The sequence below is a fragment of the Poecilia latipinna genome, unplaced genomic scaffold, assembly GCF_001443285.1.
Source record: "Poecilia latipinna isolate Pla-1442-1.1 unplaced genomic scaffold, P_latipinna-1.0 Scaffold79, whole genome shotgun sequence".
Taxonomy (NCBI): Eukaryota; Metazoa; Chordata; class Actinopteri; order Cyprinodontiformes; family Poeciliidae; genus Poecilia; species Poecilia latipinna.
Window position 1 is genome coordinate 142,363 of NW_015112695.1, and position 24,540 is coordinate 166,902.

At 40.7% G+C, this 24,540-nt stretch overlaps 1 protein-coding gene across 1 annotated transcript in view; it reads right to left on the reverse strand.

Moving 5' to 3' along the window:
* Positions 1-794: 794 nt before the first annotated feature.
* The window catches only part of dnah10 (dynein axonemal heavy chain 10), a 33,394-nt gene continuing 9,648 nt past the window's right edge, over positions 795-24,540 (reverse strand). Inside the window, exons 19-78 of the mRNA XM_015018485.1 lie at positions 24,045-24,524; positions 23,799-23,957; positions 23,601-23,717; positions 22,804-22,906; positions 22,530-22,708; positions 22,211-22,422; positions 21,534-21,690; positions 21,159-21,392; positions 20,102-20,224; positions 19,781-20,014; positions 19,075-19,298; positions 18,722-18,991; positions 18,443-18,626; positions 18,215-18,349; positions 17,944-18,096; positions 17,121-17,309; positions 16,782-16,928; positions 16,415-16,606; positions 16,191-16,309; positions 15,956-16,114; positions 15,446-15,581; positions 15,233-15,355; positions 15,014-15,145; positions 14,666-14,882; positions 14,464-14,583; positions 14,210-14,355; positions 12,960-13,112; positions 12,615-12,875; positions 12,351-12,523; positions 12,175-12,268; positions 11,868-12,035; positions 11,534-11,722; positions 10,848-11,019; positions 10,563-10,766; positions 10,394-10,474; positions 9,927-10,124; positions 9,650-9,811; positions 9,355-9,529; positions 8,897-9,078; positions 8,565-8,701; positions 8,244-8,461; positions 7,838-8,059; positions 7,539-7,686; positions 6,426-6,705; positions 6,106-6,335; positions 5,749-6,022; positions 5,559-5,663; positions 5,307-5,461; positions 4,962-5,116; positions 4,183-4,366; positions 3,901-4,101; positions 3,276-3,485; positions 3,075-3,170; positions 2,817-2,988; positions 2,592-2,723; positions 2,239-2,450; positions 1,989-2,156; positions 1,675-1,855; positions 1,449-1,594; positions 795-1,355 (exon numbers count right to left, since the gene is read on the reverse strand). Of these exons, the coding sequence (XP_014873971.1) occupies positions 1,209-1,355; positions 1,449-1,594; positions 1,675-1,855; positions 1,989-2,156; positions 2,239-2,450; positions 2,592-2,723; positions 2,817-2,988; positions 3,075-3,170; positions 3,276-3,485; positions 3,901-4,101; positions 4,183-4,366; positions 4,962-5,116; positions 5,307-5,461; positions 5,559-5,663; positions 5,749-6,022; positions 6,106-6,335; positions 6,426-6,705; positions 7,539-7,686; positions 7,838-8,059; positions 8,244-8,461; positions 8,565-8,701; positions 8,897-9,078; positions 9,355-9,529; positions 9,650-9,811; positions 9,927-10,124; positions 10,394-10,474; positions 10,563-10,766; positions 10,848-11,019; positions 11,534-11,722; positions 11,868-12,035; positions 12,175-12,268; positions 12,351-12,523; positions 12,615-12,875; positions 12,960-13,112; positions 14,210-14,355; positions 14,464-14,583; positions 14,666-14,882; positions 15,014-15,145; positions 15,233-15,355; positions 15,446-15,581; positions 15,956-16,114; positions 16,191-16,309; positions 16,415-16,606; positions 16,782-16,928; positions 17,121-17,309; positions 17,944-18,096; positions 18,215-18,349; positions 18,443-18,626; positions 18,722-18,991; positions 19,075-19,298; positions 19,781-20,014; positions 20,102-20,224; positions 21,159-21,392; positions 21,534-21,690; positions 22,211-22,422; positions 22,530-22,708; positions 22,804-22,906; positions 23,601-23,717; positions 23,799-23,957; positions 24,045-24,524 (10,629 nt within the window). The 3' untranslated portion in view covers positions 795-1,208. The remainder of the gene's footprint in view (positions 1,356-1,448; positions 1,595-1,674; positions 1,856-1,988; positions 2,157-2,238; positions 2,451-2,591; positions 2,724-2,816; positions 2,989-3,074; positions 3,171-3,275; positions 3,486-3,900; positions 4,102-4,182; positions 4,367-4,961; positions 5,117-5,306; positions 5,462-5,558; positions 5,664-5,748; positions 6,023-6,105; positions 6,336-6,425; positions 6,706-7,538; positions 7,687-7,837; positions 8,060-8,243; positions 8,462-8,564; positions 8,702-8,896; positions 9,079-9,354; positions 9,530-9,649; positions 9,812-9,926; positions 10,125-10,393; positions 10,475-10,562; positions 10,767-10,847; positions 11,020-11,533; positions 11,723-11,867; positions 12,036-12,174; positions 12,269-12,350; positions 12,524-12,614; positions 12,876-12,959; positions 13,113-14,209; positions 14,356-14,463; positions 14,584-14,665; positions 14,883-15,013; positions 15,146-15,232; positions 15,356-15,445; positions 15,582-15,955; positions 16,115-16,190; positions 16,310-16,414; positions 16,607-16,781; positions 16,929-17,120; positions 17,310-17,943; positions 18,097-18,214; positions 18,350-18,442; positions 18,627-18,721; positions 18,992-19,074; positions 19,299-19,780; positions 20,015-20,101; positions 20,225-21,158; positions 21,393-21,533; positions 21,691-22,210; positions 22,423-22,529; positions 22,709-22,803; positions 22,907-23,600; positions 23,718-23,798; positions 23,958-24,044; positions 24,525-24,540) is intronic.

Sequence of the window (24,540 nt, forward strand, 5' to 3'; positions counted from 1 at the left end):
AACTACAAGGAAACCTTTTCTATCCTCTTTTTCAACAGGAGAACACAATCCTTCCCCTCCTGTGTTTGGTCATAAACATGTGCTAATCTTCACTCTTTACGAGTGTGGTACTAGTTGAGGCCGAGGAGGGGCCTGTCTAACCTTTAACCTTCGCGATTCAGACGGGACCATATTAGACTCCATAATAATGGTAATGAGATGCATTCTTGTGATCTCATGTGCGGGTCGGGGCTTTTGAGGATGCACACCAAAGAAAACGTAATATTTTTATGGTAATGGTTGTCAGAGTTTCTTTCATTTGCATCTACCAATTAGAATTTAGTCTGTGTAGAACATTCCTGACAAAAGCGGCATTGTCACAACAAAAGCCAAAACCCTATGTTGCACAAGTAATGGATCAAAAGTACTGCAGTTTTCCCTTTGTGTGAGTGTGAGTGTGTGTGTGTGTGTGTGTGTGTGTGTGTGTGTGTGTGTGTGTGTGTGTGTGACCTCACTGCTGAACTAACGGCCAAATCCTCTGGGGCTGTCTTGATTTTTCAGAGGTAACTTTACCTGCTTTGCTGCTGAGCTCAGCAGCCTCAATTGAGTGGAGCTGTCCCAGATCTGTACACGACAGATCTGGGAACCTTTCCCAGGGCTGTGTGTGTGTAACACACACAGCCCTGCCCATTTTGTAAAAAAAAAAAAAAAAAAAAAAAAAAAAAAGAAAACTGCTATAGATACCTGAGTAAAAAGGAAACCTTTCCTCATAGCATCACAGTTGAGGTTCTGCTATTGAAACAACAACAACTCTGTACAGTCGAAGCACTTTATTAAAACACGCACAATAAAATTACAAGATGCACCTGGACTGTTCACTACCATTTGTTTATTTGAAAACTAATTTGCATTTGTAGGATAAAAGACTGTCTGGTGACAGTATTGCTCAGGTAACATTAAACTGAAGTACTTAGAAAACAGGCAGAGAGCAAACAGTGTTTTGTGCTGCCATCTAGCGGGAAAAAGTTAAAGAACACATTTAAAAACTAAAACATCTAAGGTGTACGTCAGCTAAACGTGTAAAAAAAATAGCTTGCAATAGTGCAACTTCTCAACTAGTCATAAAAAGCAGAAATCAGTTATACAACAATAATCTAACCGCAACTGGATAATTTGATAAACATGCACAGATAATAAGTTTTTCATCTTGTTAAGGCTGAGGGAGATGTTCAGTCAGTGTTGAGACACAAACACACTCCCTGCAGGACCCAATGGGAGAGGTGTAGCGTTGTGGACAGGTCTGCCTCAAATACCAACCCCACACCCATCGCATTCCTCCGCATGGACGTTGTGTACACTGGTGTCTTCAATGTATTCTGGGGTCCAAAACACAAGGAAACGACAGACGCTAAGAAAAAAAATATCCAAACCGTACAAGTACGTAAATGTGTAGAGAGCTTTATCCACACCTGCAGTCTAAGGTGACACGTCTCAATGGGGATGATTCTGAGAATGGGCAGTTCAACAACCAAGTCTTTTGGTTTGCTCTTCATTAAGCAGTTATTCTCTATGTCCCAGTCTGCTCCCTCCAGATACAGTCCAGACACAAAGCAGCCTGAGACCACCACCGATGCAGTTAGTCTTTAAAATTTCTCACTAGAAAAGCTGCAAAAGATGAATGTCTTGGCATATTACCTTTTCTGGGCCTGTCCAGGATTTCGTCCTCACTGCGGAACTGGGTCACTTCTGTGTACAACGTAGAAAGATCCAGCGGCCAGCCGTTTTTCCTGCAGGCAGCTTGAACCAGAGCGGTCAGGTAAGACTCCGGGATGTGAAGTCCTGATAGCCACATAATTTTTGGTTCACCATCGTGCACCTGCCATACACAAGATTCACACCAAACAAATATGTAAAACCCCAAAATATAAAGAGTTTGGTTTTAGCTATCAATGCATGCGTTCAAAAAAAAAAAAAAAAAATCAGTTATCAGATTATTCGACCATTTTTACCCAATAGTAATACAGTTCGTAGCGCCTCTTGAAGTGGATCATCCAGTTCCCGAGGGACTTTAGAGTCTCGGGTGCCAGTTTCTTCCAGATGCCAGGAATGTGGCCATTAAAAAGGGCCCGAGCCACTTCATCCAGCTCACTGCTCATTCCCACCTCACCGGCCAAGGCCTGGGGGGAAAACAAGGCCATCGGAAATTATCTAGAGGTGGACTAAAGGGAAGACATGATAAACGCATGGCCCCATCCTCACCCTTTGCAACTCAGCCAAGGACAGCTGCATGCGAACCACCAGCTTGTTGAAGCGCTCTATTTCCTGAAGCAGAACCACAGTGGTTGGGGAAATGCCCGTGCCAAACTTCTTACGAATCACGTCCATGTCAAACAGCTCGGGAAGTTTGTTCTGGATGTCCTGGGCCACCTGACTTATTTGCTCTTCCCTTGTAATGCTTCCACTGGATTCGCCTTAGGAATGAGGGGAAAAAGTATGCGAAGGCAACAATCATCGCTTCCCCGGTTATTTTACAGTTTAACAGTTTTCATTGGAGGAGCCTACTACAACAGAATTTTACAGTAAGAATCCAGTAGAGAAACACCAAATTATACCTGACTGAGGCTGAAGGTCTATCAGGTGAGACCACAACTCTTTAACAGCCAGAGTGTAATATCCTATCTCTGCATTGGAATGAAGGCCCATCACCTCCGGTGTGTTTGCCAGTGGCATGTTCTCAATCTCATCTGCAACACATGCCAGGTTAAAGCTGCGAGTGCAAGAATATAATAAAAAAAATATTTTCTGTCTTACGGAAGAGTGCTTAGGCAGGAGCTGACCAACATATGTTGTCTTCGGGCCAGTTGGGGGGATTTTATATTCCACATCTTTGTTTTTAAAGAAGTAGAACTCCCGGAAGGTATAGAAGAGGAAATCTCCAAGATACTCGTCCATGTAGACGGTCAAGATCCTGCGGTCAAAGCTATCTATGACGCGCCCACCGTACATCACCTAATGAGACATTGTACATATAATACTTACAGAAAACTGAGACAATAAAAGGACATGTCACGAAAGCGCCAACAGTGTTTCCTAACCTCGCCAATGAGATATTTCAGACTACCCCAGGGGATGTTGACGTCCCCTTGGTCGAATGCTTTAGTCAGGTAAGTGTTCAGGATCTCCATGCACACCTGTTAAGAAGTTATACTGATTCAGCTACTGAAAGGTTAAATGTGCATGTTAGTGTGCCAGTCAAAAAAATAAAAAAATAAAACAGTTAGTCTTGCACCACTTACAAAGAAATCTGACTCGCTGAAGTCATAGGACACATTCCAGCCAATCTTTCCGTACTTTCGCCTCTCTTGAACCACAGCGTGGAAGAAGGCCAGCACGTACACCAAGCTTTTGAACACGGGGTGATCGCATGCCGACAAGCTGTCATGTGAGATTTTGGAGTATGTTGCTCTCATGTTCAGCTTGAGGCCGTTGGGAGGCTCTGTCACAACCTACAAACAACGCCAAAGGTCATTTACATATTTCTTGAAATGATTCGTTTTAAAATGTCTGTGAATATGATTTTGTTTTGCTAAATAGTCTACTTTAACGATGATAACATTTTATTTGAAAGCATGCGGAGTTCTTTTCTGGTATTCAAATATATTGCATCTAAAGGTTGCTTCTCGTATGATCGTTGGGTGAGTTAGAAAAAAATAGGTCCAAAAGATAGTGTAATAGTCTATTGAACTGTTACAGATGTCGTCCATCCAGTATGAGTGAGATTGAGCTTTTTTGCAAAAAAAAAAAAAAAAGAATGAGGAAAATTTCCAGTCTTTCTGCAGCTAAATGCAGCTAAAGGGGGTTCATGGGTGCTGAATAGAAATGCACACTACGCATTTCAGAAGGCAAGGGAATGTGCTTCACCTTCAGAGAATTTTGCAGGATGCCAATAGGGAAATCCTGAATGGGGTTGGTTGTGATCCACAAGCGGAAGTTGGGGTTGGGCTTGGTGATTCGCTCCAACGCCTTCTCCAGCTCTTTCAGCCACTTCACCAACAGATGGCAGTTCTGCAGCATCAGCCACTGACCACGAGAGGCCGCCTTGTCCAACAGATCCAGCGCCACCTTCGCGACAGGAACAAAAACCGAAACGTCTTTTACATGACCTGCTATTAACGAGTATACGACATAGAGAACGTCCACTACCTTGTCTTGTCCTTGACCCATAGCGAGAAACTTGAACTTGCTGCCTCCAAAGCCTGAAGATTCTGCCAGTTTCATCAGGTCACTGGCCGGGTCCGAGCCGGGGCTCAAGATGAAAACGATGGGAGAGGAAGCCGTGCTGTGTTCGTAAATGGAGGCATAGCTGATCACAGGGGGCTGCACGTATCTAAGCAAAAACACAGAGTCAAGGTTATGAAATTTAATATGGATTTTTCCATCAGAGCAAATTATTATCCAATGGTTAAAACCTGCACACTAAATAGTGTACTTTGGTGATTTTAGCTTTGTGGCACAGTGACATAACATAAATAAATATAATCCCTTGCAAGTGAAATTCATCATTCTGCACAACTATGAAAGGTATTATTGTTGGCGAATAGTGAATTTTACAAACACTATTCTTTGGTAAAAATGTCAATCATTTGTCGTCATCAACAAAAAGAAAAAATGTTACATAAAAGCTCAAATGTATTCATACACCCCTACTAGTACTGGATTAAATGTATATGCGTCTATATATTTGGGCCTCTATGCATAATTTCGACCTTTGTGGACTGGAGAAAATTCCCGTTAAATTCAAACTTGTGCGCCTACTTCATATTTTTGAAAGTCATCAAAACTGAACGCAGTTCAATTATTCCACGATGAGGTTAATGGTACAAATGTGCCACGAACAGAAAACAAACTAGTAGGACGTTCACGCTGCTGCTGAGTGGGTCGGCGCCGCGTTTCCATTTTCAGCATAACTGAAAGAGTCTCACTTCTCGCCCATGATCACGGTGACGTAGTCGGTCACACCTCTGAAGACTCTGTCGACACGGAAGCAGCGCAGCAAGAGCAGCTTCTGAAAGGCCGAGAGGTTCTTTCTATATTGCATGGGAAAAGGGGCCTGTTCTGGGGCATCCAAGTCATACCACTGAGGGAGGAAAAAAAACCAAAAAACATAATGAAGATAAAACTCATTAGTTTCACTCAATGCAATCTGCTGAGACTGAACTTTTTGTATAGTGCCTTGAGACAACATTTGTTGTGAATTGACGCTATGTAAATAAAATCGAATACAGTTGACTTAATCTGACCACGCTGACGTTACTTGGGTAACTCACGGATTTCCACTCGGTGGAATTCTTCTCGATGTCGTCAGTCAGCGAGTCGAACTGATCAGGAAAGAGCTCTGAGAGTTTCACCACATCCTCCCAGCCCTGGTCAGGAAGCCAGTCACATGGCTTCTTTTTGGAGCTTTTCTCCAGAGATAGATTGCCTTTGTGCGTTTGGCAGGGAAAAGAAAAAGAAGTGCTTTGAGGCTTGAGTGTGCTCAAAGATGTTAATTACTTTGACGTTTTTTATAAATAGGTCACCTTTTATAAGAAATTCAAGCTCCTCTTGGGGTGCCCTCCCATCTGCCTGTTCAATCTTGATTGTCATGTTGAATGAAAAGAGCAACTTGTGTCGCTCAAACAGCCCTACCGATATTTAAAGGATGAGAAAATATACAAATTGGAATATACACCTGAAGGACGCAACGTTGTTCCAACTCGTGTCTTTTACCTGTACAGCCATAGTTGTAAACATTGTACGTCAGCGTATTGATGATGTTCTCGAGTCGTTTGATAAGGGAAGAGTCGGGCCGAGCTTTCCGCAGCGACATGTCAAACACCTTCAGGTAGGAAGCCAGTGAATATTGGTACATGCTGTTGACCAGAGCCATGTCTGTCAGCACGAAGAACAGGATGGCGCCACGCTTTGCTGCAGGCCTGTATCCGTCTCTGAGTTTATCAATGTCCACCGCTGTCTTCTGAGCCAACTTGAGTTTCTCGAATACCTGGCAATAACAGATTCAACGATAAACAATAGCGCCGTAATTCTTGAACGACTTTAACCGTAGCAAACCCCGGCAAAGCTAACCTCGGTGGATTTCAGCTTCGTTTCCTCAAGAGTCTCAACAAGCTCTGTGTTATCCAACATGTTGCCCGTAGACGTGGCTAGCTCTCTAAGCAAGGAATCTCCGAGGTTTTTCAGCAGCTTCTTATTGTCGCTGGTCTCTTGGATCAGTCGCTCACGCTGTTCCTCCAGTTCCCTCTTCTCAAAGCCCATGATGACGCTCAGGAGCTGGTCTTCCAGACCTTTAAGTGTCACTGTGTGTAATATTAACACATTTAGACTTTCAAACACAATCCACTTAGAGCCCGCTAACATACAGATGGTCGTCACAGTGTGGGTCATACCTGTGTAGTTAATGACAATGGCTTTTCCAAACACCGCTGGAGAATATTTGGGATTAGACAATTTGGTGTTGAGAAAAAGTTTAAAGTTGGGATCATAATGCACCTCCTTGTCACCCAGCATTATGACCTGTCGGCCCTCGACTCCTTTCACGTTTTTCTCCAAAACATTGTCAATTACCGGATCGATATACTCGTCTACATCTTGGAAAAGGAACGGAGAGCCATACTTAATGGCCATCTCCAGCTGTTTCAAAAAGTCCGGATCATTGAAAGATGAGATCTGGTGGGGGGAAAGATGTTCACAGATGTTAGGAGTGAACCTTAAACTATCAAGTCATTATTTCAAGTTTTAAAAAAAAAATGTTTGGAAGTTTCTTATAAAAGTATTTTTAAAATGTTGAATCGACTTTACCTTTTGTCTTAGGGTTAAGTCTTTCTGACTCACTCGTTATGTTTTTTTTTTTTTCTGGAAAAAGTTTTTTTTCCCCCTAATGCATCATTCCAAAAGTATAAATCAAAAGTAGATGTTCTAATGTTACCTCAGTTGATAACTACAGCACAGGCAAAAAATAAATAAATAAATCTCCTTTTCCATTGTCTTATTATCTTTTCCATTGTCTTATTATCTTTTGATAAATTTGTGTGTAATATCCTATCAGAAAGGTTTTTTGTTGAAAGAGAATAAATGTATATCTAAATTGGAAAAGGGAATAAATCATTGTGGGTTAAAAGGCACATAGCATTTTTACTTATCGTCTTAGTTACTGTCTAGATAAAGCTATGATGTACAAATTTTATAGAATTTAAAAATGTGATGTAGTAAGATCCATCACATCACATTAAGAAAGTAATATATAAATGAACCGTTTCATTTATAAAATTGTTGCATTCATGCTAAAGCACAAAAAAAAAAAAAACTGAGGGGACAAAAAAAAAAAAAAACATTTACAACTGCTCCCTTCTGTGACAGCAGATATAAAAACATAAGTGATAAATAAAAGAAGCTTCCCATTTTATTTATTTCTTTGTGTTTTTCCTGTGTGACTGCAAAAAATGGAGAAAATTTATATGAAAATTTGGGAGGTCTTTTTTTTTTTGCAGGTAACATCTTACCTTGAGATTGTTGCTTTCTTCCTTCTTTCTAACCCAGTTGTATGCTTGCTGCTGAGGATCGATGCACAAGGCGAATCGGCTTCCTCTTGTTGTCAGGATTCCGTTCTGCACAGACAGCTCGTCAGGAGGCAAGCCCTCAGAGCCCCATCTGTTGCACAGGTTCAATAGGCACAGTTAGTTTTGATCACCACCGAGTTTAAAAAAAACAAACAAAAAAAACAACAAATTGATCTTTATAAGATTTTTCGTTGACAAGGTTTAAATTGTCTTGTCCACATATTTCTTATTTTATCTCCCACCTGCTGATCTCCGTTTCATCGGTGAGAAGGCTTTCCACTTTGAAAGGCTGACTCAAGGGGATGCCTCTCTCCTGCACATCATGAACCCATATTTGATACACCATTTCATTCCTGAAGTCCCAGCTAAAGGCCCCTTCGTAGCTCAGGAAAGCGGCACACACCAGGCAGTCCCCAAGGAGGCGCACACGCCTCTGCTTCAACTCGTCCAAATCCGTGTTCCACCTGAGGTCCGTGAAAAAGGGTCAAACAAGTATTCAGTTTTAAAAACATGTCCTACATTTCCTAAATGTAGGACATGTGAGATGTCCTACATTTAGAAAGTGTAGGACATGTGAGAACGACAAAAAATTACTGTCCATCTAAGCTAGTATCTTTTTGGACAATTGTGTTTCTTGGACGACTGAACCTTTCATTTTCCGAGCTGAGTCCAGAGATGAGTTTGTCAGCGGCTATGAGCCTCCTCTCCATGAGTTCAGCCTCTTCTTGCAGCTTCTGCTTTTCCAGGATAGCGGCTTCGTACTTCTCTTTAAGACCTTGCAACTCTGTCTGGATGTCTGCAAGCTCTTTTTGAATGCGCTCCAGTTCCTTCTTGCTCTGAAAAAAGTCCCTTTCAAGGCGTGCCACCTAAAAACAATAATAAAAAAAAAACAAACAACATGATGTATTTCTGATTCCAACTGTTTCTTATGCAGCACAGCAAAAGGGGAACGACGAATTACTGAATTACTTTATCTCTCTTGGGTTTAATTTCCTTGGCGACATCACAGTAGCCCACGATTGCTTCCACAAACTTGAGCATCCCTGAGCCAGCTTTGCTGATGGCTTGCATTTCCTCCAAACTTGTCTGTAGGTTCTTTAGGAAGCCTGGTCGGGTTGAATTGTATAAAATTATACAGTTAAATGTGGCAAAGCATTATTTGCTGCTGATGTTGTGTATTATGTCTTTGTTTTTATGTATACGTGGACCATGGGTGTGTTGAATCAATCAATCAATAAACGTCGTTGTTAGTTTGGTCGCATCTTAAAGCAGGTTTTCCAAATGTCTTGCAGCCATCTTACCTTTGACTGTCCTGACCTGGGCATTAGCTATTGCATCACAATCCATCTCCATCAGGGAGCGAAGGAAGTTGGCTTCAGACATCATCCCCCTAGCCGACTGCCAGCTGATTTCCTTGTAGCCACGCAGCACCAGAATGCACTCACAAACCACTTGCACTTGTTTAGGTGGCTTAGCAAACGAGCTAAATGAAGTACCAGCGAGAAAGAGACTGAGTCAACAGAAGGGGACTGATTATGAAATAATTAAAAGATTGTTTCTGATGATTAATATCGGTCCAATACTTCAGCCCATCTACATAATTTTTTTTTCTTTTTTTTTTTTTAGGCTACCGTTTCGCTTTCCAGTTCCGTGTTTTATCTTAAGATGTAGCTAGTTATACTGGCTAATTGTAGCATCCGACAGTTTTTAATCATCATTACAAATAAATTTTGTTAGCAAAAAATAAAATTCAGATTACCGGATCTCAGTCACGTCTGATTTTTCCAGGTCTTGCAGGGCAATACGAGCCGCCTCCAATGCTGGCAAAGCTTCAGCCAAGGAACTTTCAGCTTCTTTCTTCTCAACAGCGATGACTTTGTTTTGCACTTCAATTTCCTTAGCTTTGTCTTCAGCCAAGGTTCTTTTCTCTTCAGCTAAAAGGAAAAAAAAAACAAAAACATTTATTGATACTGTAAGGTTATTGTTTTTAGCCATACATAATAAATCCATAAACCTCTAGAGCTCATAGCTGAAAGATGGAAGCATTCACTGACCTACACTTGTGTTTACAGCAATGTTTTCCAGCAGGGTTTCACAAGCTTTGGACTTTTCAGCAAGGACAATCTTCTGATCTGCAAGCTTGATATTCAGTTCAGCCAGCTGATCGCTGGCTTCCTTCAGTTTATCCAGCCCACCCTCTAAGCGCTTACATTGAGCTACAAATGTAAAAGAACAGCCTCTAAAATGATCAGCAGCATACTAATACAAAGCCTTGTACTGGTCCACCAAAACCAAGTTTCATGCTCAACATTACATCCGGTATCTACTTACCTAAAATGTATTTGTCTTTATCCTCCAAGAGGGTGCAATAGGTGTTAATAAAGTCCAAGTAGTTCTTTGGAGTAACAAAGTTATATCGTCTTAGTTTCTGCAGGAAAATCTTGCTGTAGTCCTCAACACTGGTATGGACCATGCACACATGATCTATGACTGCCACAGAGAGAGACTCTGGGATCATCGGGTTTTCACCTGTAGAAAAACAAACACCAAATGAAAGAGGCAGAGCGAATTGTGACATTCTTTTGACGGCTACATTATTGGAGGACGGTAAACCCCAAACCACCAAAATCAGAATGAATTCAAGGAGAGGATTAAGACTTTACGAGTCACTTTGTGTTTCTTTAATATTCTTGTGACGACACAGTTTCTCTTGAAAATGTGTGTGCCTCTACCTATGCGAATCGGCATAAAAATGCTGGACATTTAACCAGAGAAATAAATGTGCAATAATAACACACCAAGGAAAGAGTGAGCCACTGCTTGCAATGCTTGTGGAGGCCATGGGAGGAACCAGTCTATCACAGTGTTGTTCATCAGTCCTTAGAACAAATTGTACATAATTAGTCATATGAAGTTCAAAAATTAAAAAAAAAAAAAAAAAAAATAAAAATAAAATGTATACGTCACCTGGGAAGTTCCTACAGCGTGTCCTTAGGGTGTCTCCTGCTGGAGACATGCCTAACACAATGTGCAGATTGTTAGCACTTTTGCTGACAAAGAATTGCCACAAGCTCTCTTTGGAGGGACCCGATCCCATCTTCATAGCCTCTTCACGAATCTGGTTGAGAATAGACTCCTTCTCATCATCGGGGAACAGTGCAGGAACTATGCCTATGAAGAGACTTTCTGATTAGTGATTACTCATGACTTCAGAGGACTTGTGCCGTCTTGGTCACGGGGAATTCATCAAACCTGAGGTGAGCATGTTGTTGATAAGCTCCAAGAAGCCTTCCTCGGCAACATGGGCGTCCGTGAAGAGGAATACTATCTTCTTGTTTTCAATGCCGAGCTTCAAGTACAAGCCTTTCAAATCTTCTCGGAGGTTGGTCTCACAGTACCCTCTGCTAAGTGTTATCTCAAACACCTGGCACAAAGTTTGTTTCTGTTACTGCAAAGTGGTAAGTGAATCTCTCAACATGTTTTATTTCTGCTTTTCTGTGCAAAACTTCAGTTCTTCTCAATTCAAATAACCTAATCATTTTTGATGACTGGCAATTCCTTATCCTTAAATATTTGGAATACTGGTAGAGACACACCCCCAGAATACTTGTGGCTGTAACAGCGATATAATTTTATATTTTATATCCTGTATTGTTAGCCTCTCACAAACAGTTCCAATAAATAGATTGAATTATATTTGCAACATGAAGAAATATGAAACAAAGAAGTGTCATACACAGTTTTGTGTATGAATAGTTTGAAAATAACTGCGCTGATCACTAAGATAACTATGGCATTCTAACCAGAATTGAGGGTCGGGTAGACATTCGCATATGAATGATGTACATTTGATAGTTCCTAATAGAATTCAGCCAGCGTAAATTCACGATTAAAATCTACGGTATATGCATTGTTGCAAGTAGAAAATGTATTACAACCTCACACTCTGCAGCAAAAGCAGCGAGCTTGGCGAGGGACTGTTTGCCGGAGCCCCCCACTCCGACAAGCAGCGCGTGGCCCCGATCAATGCGGACGATACGGTGAATTCGAGTTAGATGTTCCAGAGCATCTTCGAACAGTACAAGGTTCATCCTTGACATGGTCTCGTTGTATTCCTCAAGAATAAACTGCAGAATGCAAAGGAAATAGTGGGTAATGCATGGCAGTGGCTAATGGCACAAAGTACTGGATTATTACAATAAAGAAATTCAGAAAGGACTGTTGGTGCAGGCAAAAAAACCCCAAAACTCTCATTTATGTCACTGGACTTACCTCAAAGATTGCTTTCGATGATTCATAGTCTTGAATGTCCTCATAGTCCCTGGGTTCAGTTTCATTAAAAGCATTCCTGTAGTCCCCAAAAAGTATTGGGTCACTCATCACTGCCTCCATTTCTGCCTTAAAATGTTCTTCGACCAGAGTCTTTATGTGACCTTGGACCTTTTGGGGAAAATATATTAAAAGCTGACGACTCCATGATAAACGATAATGAAACACTCAAAGGATTTGGATCTAAAAAAATAAAAAATTACGATACACAAAGTTGGCAATCAACTACGGTGGTATTAATTCGACTTGCCAACGTCTTGTCAGTTTCATCAATGAGTCGGTCATGGAAGATCCTCAAGCACTCATTCCTCCAGACACGCACAAACTGGGTGACAGTCACAAATCTGTAAGAAAAGCAGCAGGTCACTTTGGAAGGCAGATCTTTCTTAATCTGTCAGTGGAGTAGGCAAATAAAACAGATCAGACATCTCTGGTTTGGTGAGAACCAGTCCGTTGTAGACTCTCGACAGGTCCCTGAGGTTGAAGATGTAGTGGAATTTGGAGGGAGTCGGTGGAAGATCTTTTATGATGAGGTTGTAGAGTTCCAGGGTGCAGTCTGTGACTTTGTCACACACCTTCTGAATGGCATCCTCAAATAGCTAAAATACCCCGCCCCCCCACCCCAGTTAGCATTTTAATATCAGAGTGATATGAAATGGTGATGTTCTCTGTGTAAAAACAGAGACTCACTTTGGTGTGTCCCTTGAGAATAGAGGCATAGATCAGGTGAAGAGAGTTCAAAGATGGAAAGGGGCTGCTGAAGACGCTGAAGAGTGAGATGAAGCGTGGATCCACCTCATTCCTGCCCCCTCCCGCCTTTCCCATGGCAGCAATAAAGCCGAGGTCTTTCAGGATTTTGTAGTTAAGTTCTTTTCCTCTGTCATAAATGCCGCCTCGGTCCAAAAGCAGCTTCAGGAGCGCAATGGGCTGTTGTGTCCCATAGCTATCCACCTGCACAGTAAAAAAGGAAAGCTTCTTACACTTTCACTACCAAGTAAATAACAAGTGATTTGGTAGATATGTCGGAGCAGGCACCTTAGGTATGTTCATGTCATCGATAAACACCAGCAGTCTCTTCCCCATTGTAGGACCATATATATCCTTGGTCCTTTTTTCCACATTAGCCTCCAAGTTTCTCTGCAGATCCATTGAAGTTGTTCTTGATGAAAAGTTGATGATCAAATTAATCTAGACAGAAATTGCATTTTTTTAAAATCAGATTATACATCCAATGCCTTGCAGAAATACAGTATTTCCATGCTTTGGCTGATTTCATATTTTGCTCACATACTTCTATATATTTTAGATACATTTCATATGATGGATCAACGCAAAGAAGCACAAAACCGTCAATTGGAAGATTTATTGTTTTTAACATTTCCCAAAGATAATCCGAAAAGTATGAGGCCTACTTGTATTCACTCCTTTACTCTAATGCTCCTAAATAAAATCCAAAAACCAGTTTCCTTCAGAGCTCAACTAAAAGTACAGTTAATCTGTGTACAATTTGCTCTAACTATAAATACAGCTGTTTTGTGAAAGCTTCAGAGGTTTGATAGAGAATATAAGCGAACATCATCGTGAAGACCAAGAAACACAGGAAACCAGTCAGAGCTGAAGTTTTGAGAAAGGTTAAAACAGGGTTAGGCTATAAAAAAAAAAACTATTGCCGGTTTTTCTTCCACGCCACTTTTCTTCAATAAGAACAAGGCTGCTGAGAGAAAAACAGGAAATGTTTGGAGTTAAACGTGACAATTCTGGGAGAAAATCCTGTTTAATGGTGAAAAGACATGATACTGGAGCAAAGGTTCACCTGCCAGCATTAAGACAACAAACACACTAAAAACTACAATAGAATAATTTAGACATTCAAGTGTTAGTATGACCCTCACAAAGTCTAGACAGTTAATCATTTAAGGATCTGTGGATTCACATGTGCTCTATTCAATCTTACTGATCTCGAGCCTTTTTTTTTTTTTTTTTTTTCACGGGGGGCTAAAATTTCAATCTCAAAACACAACCCAAAAGGTCTGCAGTTTATTTCAGCAAATGGTGGTTGTACAACATATTTTTACAGATGGCTAAATATAAATATAAAATACTCCTTAGATTTTTATGTGATTATATTTTGGTTTAATCCCATTTCACAATTATGTGTCACTTTTGTTAATCCATCAATTAAAACACAACATTTTGTGAATGTGACATAAGGAAATAAAAAAATCCAAGGGTATGAAAACTTTTCAAATGCACTACATGATTGAGTGATTTAAAGCTGAAATTACCCATGTGTCAGGATTAATATGCTTCAAAAAGTTAAGAATGGTGGCAGTCTTTGAAGTGCCCGATTCTCCAACAAGTAAGACTGGTCTTTTTATCTTCACCATCTGCTCCAAGATCCAGCTGGACCTTGTGGTGTCAACAGTTGGCACTGAATAGGATAAAAACAATTAGAACCAATTAAAGGCTTAAATACTTAAACTCATTTAGCATTTTTTTTGTTTTCAAATATGCATCTGCTCAGAGAAATAACTGTTACCCAGAATATCAGCAAACTTCATTTCAGGATTGTGAGTGTATTTTTCTACCAGGGCGCTCCAGGGGACCCACTTCATTTTAACACCATCAAAATGGAAATCAAACATGGTTGGGAGGTATGCTGCATTAAGGCAATAATATGACATGTTTGTGAAGTGTTACTTATTCTATTCCGGATGAAAGACTACGTTTCAGCTTCCTACCTGGGATATCACTAGGCCCCGCCAGGAAATTTGGATCGTGCACGGCGGTTAAGCAGGAAAGTCTTTTGATGAACTCGTCAAACTTGAGCCTGGCACTTTCCACCAACGTGGCTCCCAGTGAGCAGTACAGAGCCTCCAGGAAGTAACACTCCAGGAGATCGGGGCTGCTGTCGTCACCCACCAGCAGTGCGTCCAGCATCAAGCACAACTGAGTGACCTGAAGAGATGACCAAAACATGCAAAGTGAAGTGAAACGGACTCAGTGGCAAACTGGTTTGAAATTTAAATAGTATATTCTTATAAATTCATCAATGCAGTAACATATTTGAGAAGAAGAAGCCAGCCTACCATGTTCAGGTCTGTCTGAGGGACCACCGTCTCCAGTTTTTCTTCCTGTTTACCGTCAATAATCCCGTCTATAATCATGTCAATAGAGCTGTGCACATATTTCTCAAACAGTGCACCAAGAGTCTCTTGTTCCTGAAAAATAAATAACATTTCTATTAGAAATACATTTCAAATATAAAAAAAGAATACAGTAAATGCTGAATAAATCATTCTAAAAACCATCTCAGGTCGACTAGCCACCCATCTTTGCCAGTATGGGGTGTATCGCAGGTTCTTTGGGTCAACAAACACCATCCCACAGCGAGACACAGTGGCAGGGGAAGCATACTGCAAATCGCCAACCTGTGATGGCAGATTTTTTGTTAGGCTTGCTAATAGTGTACAAATAAAAAAAAGTGTTCTGCTCACAGAAACGTGTAAGTACAAACAAACCTCAAACAGTAGCGCGCAATGGTTCTGTAAACGAATCCGTTCTCCATTAGCTAAAGTGAGGAGCTTGTTGTCATCCATCACCGAGTTCATATTTTCAACCCAAAGGGCGTCCACGTCCCCATCAAACAAGATGTACCTGGAAGTCCAACGCAATGGCTTAAGAAGTTTATCAGAGAAATAGAATTTGCTTGTGTTATTATGAAAAGAAAAATGAACAAATATGTTTGTCTCTACACATGCCAAGCAGGTAGAGACATAAAAATAATAAGCAGTTGTACAAGCATCAAAAATTGGCCCCGCAAAGTATTTGCTGGGAATGACTACATACAAATATGCACCACAGATTTTCATTTCTATAAGATTTGAAAAGCAAGTGGCACCTTCTGTTCCATAATTGTCTGCTACCCGGTGCTTATCACATAAAACTGATAAAATACACTAAGATTTGTGGTAGCAATGCAAAAAATGTTCCAGAGGTGCTAATACCCTTTTAAGGCAGTGTATATTTACCTTCGCTCTTTTTTGTCAGTAGGCTTGTTAATATCACGGAAGATGTTGGATAAAATCCCATCAGTCCAGTCTCGAGTGTCTGGGTCAAGAACTCCATAAAGTTCAATGACACTCATGGCTTTAGCGTTCAGTGGATACAGCTTCGTTGGCAGCCCCATTCTGATTAGGAGATAAAGTAGAAAATAACCTTTGTTCATACTTAAAATCCACATGAAGAAACTATATTGACACTTACCTAGTCTGAGCTTGACACAGCGTGCTGATCACAACAGATTTTCCACCACCGGTTGGGCCCACAACCATCGTAGTGTGTCGGGTCATCATTGTCTCATACATCTGCACCACTTTGTCCACCTACAAGGATCCGGATAAAAGCAAAGATTTAAAATGCCTCTTTGACAAGAGACTTCAAAGCGTCAATGGGTAAAACAAATGAAGGCTGTGGGTAAGATGAAGCACCTGGTTAGGTAGGACAATATATTTGTTCTCTTCCAATATGTTCTCAACGGCATCATTGAAGTTAGGATAGCGAACACGAGGGCAGTCGAGTCCTGGGAAAAGGTCAGAGATCAGACCAAGGAACAAAGGGACATCCTCAAAAACAAACTTTGGCAGATTCATGTCTCTGAGGGCGCGCATCAACACCACGTCCTGTTAAAACACAGAAATGCAACAATTAAATGACAAAGGTATACGAAAAAAAAAAACTAAAAGTAATAAACTGTAGACTTTAGGTGTTATATATTAATTTAAAAAAAAATAATAATAATTCTTGACTGAAAGAAAATTATTTAAACCAATCACAAGCAACAACCCCTGTAACTACCTCATTCAGGTTCGGTGAGTCTCTCTTCAACTCTCCTGCCATCACCAGGACAGACTTCAGAGCACGAAGGCCAAAATCGTAATGAGACTGCTTGGACAGTTGCTCACGAGCGAGCTTATAGAGGACTGTCATCTTCTTTGCAAGCACCTAAAATTAACAAAATATATATATATATATGTATATATAAATTACATTTCATGAATCATTTTATATTTTTGAGCAATCTAAGAACTCAAACATAGCTCTGACTTATGTGTTTCAAGATATTTCCTTTATAGTCAATATGGGAAGAACTAAATCATGAACGATTCATTTTTCTATTTATTGTTATCTGGTTACCTTGGCCAAAAGGAATCCCTCAGAGAAGAGCATTATCTCACAAATCTGCTGTAGGTCAGGAACAATCACCACCACAGGCCTGAAGAGGGCTTTGACTGACTCTGGGAGCTCTGTACGTCCTGCGTAACCAGGGTTCATGGTGATGAAGATGCCCATGCGGTCGTCCATAGTGATCTCTTGTCCCTCAAACTGAAGCGTAGGGTCAGAAGGAAGTTTTCAATCATGTTAAAAACCCATGTTAGTCACTGCCAAAAGTATGTGCAAAATCCCAAAATTATTAAAACTGTTCTTTGCTCAGTTATCCACATAGCAGTTGATAATTGCTACATTTTGATATATTGAATCTCGAGCATCAAAGTACAGCGATCTGAGTTTATGTGAGACAAAAAGGAGTGCAAAATTGTAAAGTGGAAAAAAAATAGCTTTAAAACCTGTTTTGAAAAACTATTTGTAAAAGGTACTATATTTTGCATTATATCAAGTGAACTGATATTTTACCCTCCTTTTTTTTTTGCAAACAAAGGTTAGTTATTTAACACAGGTGGACTGCATTTACAAGTTAAGGGCGTAAACATAAACTCAAACCAAGCTTTTCATATTAATTGTAAAAAGAATTTTAAAACCAGATATTTTCACTGCACCTCACAATTATGCACTACTTGGTGCTTATCTATTGCATAAAATTCTAATAAAATACACTGAAGTTTGTGATTGTAATGTTATAGCTCAAGGATGGGTCATCTCAAGGGTATTACTGGTACTCTGCAGATTGATGAAACCAATTGTTTATTTTTGGACTCATTCGTTATAACAACTGACTTACCTGAAATGTTTTACAGTGCAACATGAGAGCATTGCGTATGGTCTGCATTTGAGAAGAAATAACTGACAACACAGAAGCATCTATTCGATTGAACTCATCAAAGCAGCCCCAAGCGCCACACTGGGCAAGACCGGAGAAGATCTTCCCAACAGCCTGCGCGCAGAGAAGAAAGGCATTGAAGTGCAAAACAGTGTTATGTTTTTTAAATACAAAAAAAACATCACAATAATAAATAATTATCTATGCGTGTTACTTGATGTGTGCCTCCTACCATGTAGTCCATGCCCTCGCCACAGTTTGTAACCACACACAACAGGCCTAAAGCCTTGGCCAGATCTTTGGTGGACTCTGTTTTTCCTGTACCAGCTGGTCCAGCAGGAGCTCCACCCAGGTACATAGAGAGGGCCTGTTTCACAAAGGCACAGCACTTAAGTTGCCACTAAAAACCACACCACAGCTTTCCATGTGTCTCTTTAGGTATTGCAATGTGTCTTAGGACCTGTGTGAGGGTCAGGTAGATCCGGTCAGTTAATGGAGTTATAACCAGTCGACCGTTCAACCCCATGTACTCATAGCCGTAAGAAAACGTGGCACTGCACTGATGAACAAACAGGTCGTCGTGCTGCAGGATCCAATAAAACCTCAGCTGGCTTTCCCACTCAAACTCTTTTGCATCCATTATGCTGCAAAAAAGATTGATATGTTTACTCAAATCTTGTGCTAGCATTGAGTTAACCGTGAAACGTAGCGCTAACTCGGTTGAAATGTGAACGCTCACCTGTTGTCCACAAAACTGTCCACAATGTCTCTGGCATGGACGTCAATGATGAGCACAGTGTTGATCTTCTTTCTGTCGTTTTTCTTCAGCGGTTGAGTGATGCGTGTAACGAGCTCATCAATCTGGCGGTGCATCTTTTCAGCGTAGTACTTCAGAGCATATTTTTCTCCTTTTTTCACCTTTGTAAAGACGTCTTGAACCTCCCAGGTCCACCACACTTGATTTGCAGCAAGCACTACCATACCCTGGTACAGAAGCATCCACTCTACCCTGATAAACGTGGGATTGAGATACTTATTGCAGCCTGTTTGATCATGAGAAATCCCGTAAGCTCTCTGTGTGTTAACACTCACCTGCTCCTGTCTTCACAATAGCGAAAGATCGCTTCCTTAGTGATAAGCCTGTTAGTTCTCCGCATCTCGTGAAGTACTGTCAACATCCACTCTTCCACCCTTCCCTCCACTGGGATGTGGCTCCTAAACTCCATCACCTCACCTTCGGCAGACACCATGGCAGCAACTACTGTCTCGCCATCGGTTTCCACGTCGAATCTTAGTGAAGCTATGTTGTCGTACATCTTGTGCAATAATAAGGGCAAAAAACAGAACATCAGCAACAGCATTTTACAAACATGGGGAGCATTTGTTCTCTTCTTCTCTAAAGGAGCAGTGAGCTGCCTTTTTTTCCCCCTGCCAAGTATGCTGGTGAATTTAAAAACACCTTCAGTGTGGGTCAGAACAGGGAGATGTATTACATTTGTGGACAATCAATCTGTATGGTGCCTATGAAGTCCATGTGTCACTTTTGATGATATTCCACTGTAAAAGGTTTATGTAACCTTCTAATCAATTGGTTGAAAATCCCACTATCCATCTTAGTCCATGTCACAGGAAGGTGGGTTTTTCTGGTTATCAAATTATGTAGCATTCATTTGAAGGCAGTCTGGGAGCCTTACTTTCATATGGCATGATGTCCTTCAATAACATTGAAAGTATGACAGGGGTATTATATTGAAAGTAAGGATTTATGTTTTGTTTATCTTGTGAAATGACCTCTCACCTTGATCATGTGTTCCTGAACACAAGCGGGGTCACTACTCCCAAGAATACTGAGCAGTTCATCATCAGAGATAAAGAAAAAACGCGGGAAAGCGTTTCGCTTGGAGTCCAGGTAGTCATTAAGGCTCTTCTGGCACCTCTCTAGACCAAGACTCAAGGCCTGTAGGTCTGTTAGCCGACTGGGGCCCAGGCAGGAATGCTTAATATTTGGAATCTTCTCTGTGTCAGTCATTATCTACAAAGAAATGAAAAAGACATCAATTGGATAAGTCCATTCACAACGTGTTCTGCTTTGATCAACATATATCAAAGTGTAGCTCACTTCTTTAAACTTCTTGTCAATGTTATCAAACTTCTTAGCTTCTTCAGGTAACTGCGAGCGAATGTCTCCACCAATGAATATGCTCTCCAGGTACATCCACTTCCGCTGCACAACCAGCCATATCTATAAAAACACTTTTCTGTCAGTTTGCCTTTGAATGGATACAGTAAAGACTAATAGTAATAAGATATTCATATGCCTTGACTGTTCCACATTTTGTTAACATTAGAACCAAAAGATTTACTGTATTGCACTTAGATTTTTTGTGATAGAGCAGGGTATAGGGGGCCGGGCCCTTTGATGCGGGCTGTTAGGTGCCGGTTGGTGCCAGAGTCTGGTCCGCATCGCTAGCAGTAAGTCAGGCTCATTTCTGGTGAGAGTTGGACTCATCCAAGGCTGCCCTTTGTCACCAATTCTGTTCATGACTTTTATGGACAGAATTTCTTGGTGCAGATATCCCTCCCTAAGAGATAGGGCGAGAAGCTGAGTCATCCGGGAGGGACTCAGAGTAGAGCCGCTGCTCCTTCACGTCGAGAGGAGCCAGTTGAGGTGGCTCGGGCATCTGGTCAGGATGCCTCCTGGACGCCTCCCTGGTGAGGTGTTCTGGAGCACCGGGAAGAAGCCCAGGGGAAGAAGCAGGACACCCTGGAGGGACTATGTTTCTCGGCTGGCCTGGGAACACCTTGGGGTTCCCATAGAGGAGCTGGCCCAAGTGACCGGGGAGAGGGAAATCTGGGCAGAAGATGGATGGATGGATGGATGGATGGATGGATGGATGGATGGATGGATGGATGGATGGATGGATGGGTGGGTGGGTAGATGGGTGGGTGGATGGATGGATGGATGGATGGATGGATGGATGGATGGATGGATGGATGGATGGATGGATGGATGGATGGATGGATGGATGGAATTTAAATCCATGTATCATTTCCCTTTAACTTCACAAACATTTTCACTTCTTGTTGGCCTGTCACATAAAACCTTAATAAACCATACCATGGTGTGTGCTTATAACATAGAGAAACATAAAAAATAGGAAGAGGGGTTTACCCACCTCTATTGTCTCACTAATGAGAGACAGATCTTTTTCCCACCGCTGTATAATATTAAGGAAAGGCCCAACGAAACGGCTGCCAGCCATACTCTGTAAGTTCATGACATCATTGTCCACATTCAGTAGGATCTCATCTACAGCACCTAGAATGACACCATGCTCCTTGGTGCCTTTGAAATACGTCTGCACGATAAACCTCATATTGTCCCAGGTCTCTGATACTGCCATCACGCCCTAAAAGCATACAAAAAAAAAAAAAAAAAAAAAAAAAAACATGCAGCATATGATTTGTCCACAATTAATAGTTTCAGTTGTAAACTGATACAGATCAAATTTGAAGTTCAGCTGGATATGTTAAATTGAGGGAAAGGTTACCTTCTCAATACTCAGCTCTTTTACAGCAGAGGTGACAATGTCACCTATCACATTAGCATACTTGTGCAACTCCATAGCAAACATGTTCTGCAGAGTAAAGTTCTCAGGATTCATCTCAAAGCTGGTACCGGTCCTTTCCATCAACTCCTTCCAGTGTCTGAAATATAAAAAACTTGCTCACAGCAATTTTGCTGTACAGCCCACAAACGTATTCCCTTCTCAGTTATATTATGAGAATATTCTCATATTCAATAAATTAGAATATGTATTCCCACTGAGGCTCTTTTGTCAGTTTAAATGTGCCTTTTGAAAATAACTACCGTATGTTTAAACAGATATTAAAACCACTTTTCACTAAGCCCATAATTCTGTATTAAAAATGTGTTTTTAATTGGCCATATATAACAGTCTAATCTTAAAAGCTGTGCTTTCATTAGGTGCAAGTGGAAAATTGTTAGAATTACAAGAAATAAACGCTTCAAAACATTAGTCTGTGCGTAACTAACCTACATAATGTATTTTGCTTAGTGAACTATGTTACTGAAATAATCAAATGTGTCAATAATATATACATTTATTGACTATGACTAAACCTTCTGTGTAAACACAATAATGAAGTATGATGTAATTTAATCATTTAAATGCAAAAACATGGAATCTTGAGCATTCACACTAACCTGTCTCGAAGGGCTTCGTTCTTCAGATCTAGCAAAAGCGGCAGAGATTCTTTGAACTCCTTCATGCATGCGTCTAGATAGAAGGCCACGGGTAAAGACCGCACATCTTTGGGCAGCCTTCTAAATCTTTTGATGAAACCCTCTATGCCGTCCTGTAGCACCTGCATGTCCAAATCGACCCACAACGTCTGAGACCACGTTGCTTTTGCTTTCTATAAAAAAAAAATAATAAAAAAAAACAGACCACCTCATGAACAACTTGACAACCTCAAGAACAACCTGCAATTTCAGTTCTTCACTGACAGCAACACTGTCCCACCTTCTGGGCTTCAAAAACACTATATATCTGTCTTAATCCCTGCATTTCTTTCTGAATCTTGGTAGCCTCTGGGTACATGGTGACTGGTAGGTCTAACAGTTTTTCGGCATTGGTGAGCTCATACCGTTCTGCCTCTATTTTGGCTAAGTCCGCCTCATATTTAGCCATTATTACTAGTCCTGGAAACAAGAACAGCATAGCATTAAAAAAATAAAAAGAAGAAGAAGGAAACAAACAACAACAAAAATTACAAAACCATGAATCATCCAAGCACCTTTATCCAAATTATCTCCCACAGATCCAGGACCGTGACGGTTGAAGCTTTCAGCAAAAATAAGCAGTTCCTCTTTAAATTCTCCAACCTTGTTCTTTGTAATCTTTAAAAGTAACACAGAGAACAGGAAATGCATTCATAGTGTACGAAATAGGTATAACTTTGCAAAGTACAATGCCTGGCAAAGGTATTCATACTTATTGATCTTATCACATTTGATCACCTTACAGCCACAAATTTCACTGTATTTTACTGAGATAACTCAGCACGAAGCAATGAGTAAATATGAAGTGGAGCAAAAATTCGACAAGGCTGTTGGAACATTCTGCAAGAACAAAAGTGTAACACTTTTATATTAGGCCTCCTTTACTCTGATACCATAAATAAAGTCCAGAGCAGATGGATAGGGAATAGGGAATTGCTTTAACATCTTACAGATCACTGATCACAACCACCAGAAGTAAATGAATGAACATGTCGGACAGAGAGGGCTTTCTTCAGAAAACAGTCTAAGAGGACTACTGGACTTAAAATTTTTGATTGTGTAAAAATTCAATCCCCATGTATAGTTGTTTTTGCTCTCTATAATTAATCACTAGTTTTGTTGAGCTCCAAACATTTCTTTTGGATTTATAAGTTTGTTATTGGCTATGTAATGTTAAATAAAATTCAAACTGCATTGAAGGCTTTTGCTGTGATACATCAAAACTTCAAACGGTATGAATACATTTGCAGGAAAACTTGTTAAAATTAGATTTTATTTTTGTGTGGCTTGTTTGAGTTTTTCCATGTCTTACATCAGTAAATGACTTTTTGACATCTGCTAGACTGTCATCCACTTCTCTAGCTTCAACAAAAAGATCAGCCCAAATAAGCGAGATTTTGGTAATTAGATCCTGTTCGTCTTCGCCAACCTAGAATGCAAGAGTGACAATACATTTAACAAGTTAAACAATGCAGTTTGTTCAAAAGCAATCAAATATCTGACCCACTACCTTCACGTTGTGCATGGCCAGAGTTCTGTATTTTTCCTGGATATCAAGGATTCTGATTTCCACATCTAAAGACATGGCCCTAATGTCTGAAATGGTGGACAGCACACTCTTCAGGTCATCAAATGTCTCAGGGCTTTTCTTCAGTTTCTTGTCAAGTAACTGTTGTTTTTTTTTTTTTGCAGACACATATGTTATTAAAAACAAGAATTTTGACCTTGGAACATTGAAGTGTATTGAAAAACGTACCATGAGTTCGTCCTTCAAGCTGAAGAGATCCTCTTTAGCAGGCTTATTTAGAAAGCTACTAAGTGAAGTAATCCAGGACTCAGCAAGTTCCAGCATTGTGTTCACCAGTGGTTCCAGGTTCAGATAGATACTGTACTTGGCCTTGAATCGAGGTTCCTGCGTCACCTTTCGCTTGATTTTACTTAGGAACTGTAGCTTATCATCGTACATAGCACAGGATGGGTTCTTTGCCGCAAACGTTTCATTGACAATAGTTCTGTTCTTTTCCCAAAGGGCTCGATAGTATTTCCAGGTGTTTAGGTACCGTTCCATGGAGAGAAGAAGTCGCTTGATGTTTTCAGAAGTTGCCGTAGCAGTCTCTTTTAGCGAGGGGTCAAGCCAGACGTCGCTAAGGAAGGATACCGTCACTAACTCCTCCTCACCGTGTACTGCCTGTGGTGGGCATTCGAGGCAGGTCCCATTCATCCAGCGTGGAAAACGCTTAACATAGAAATAT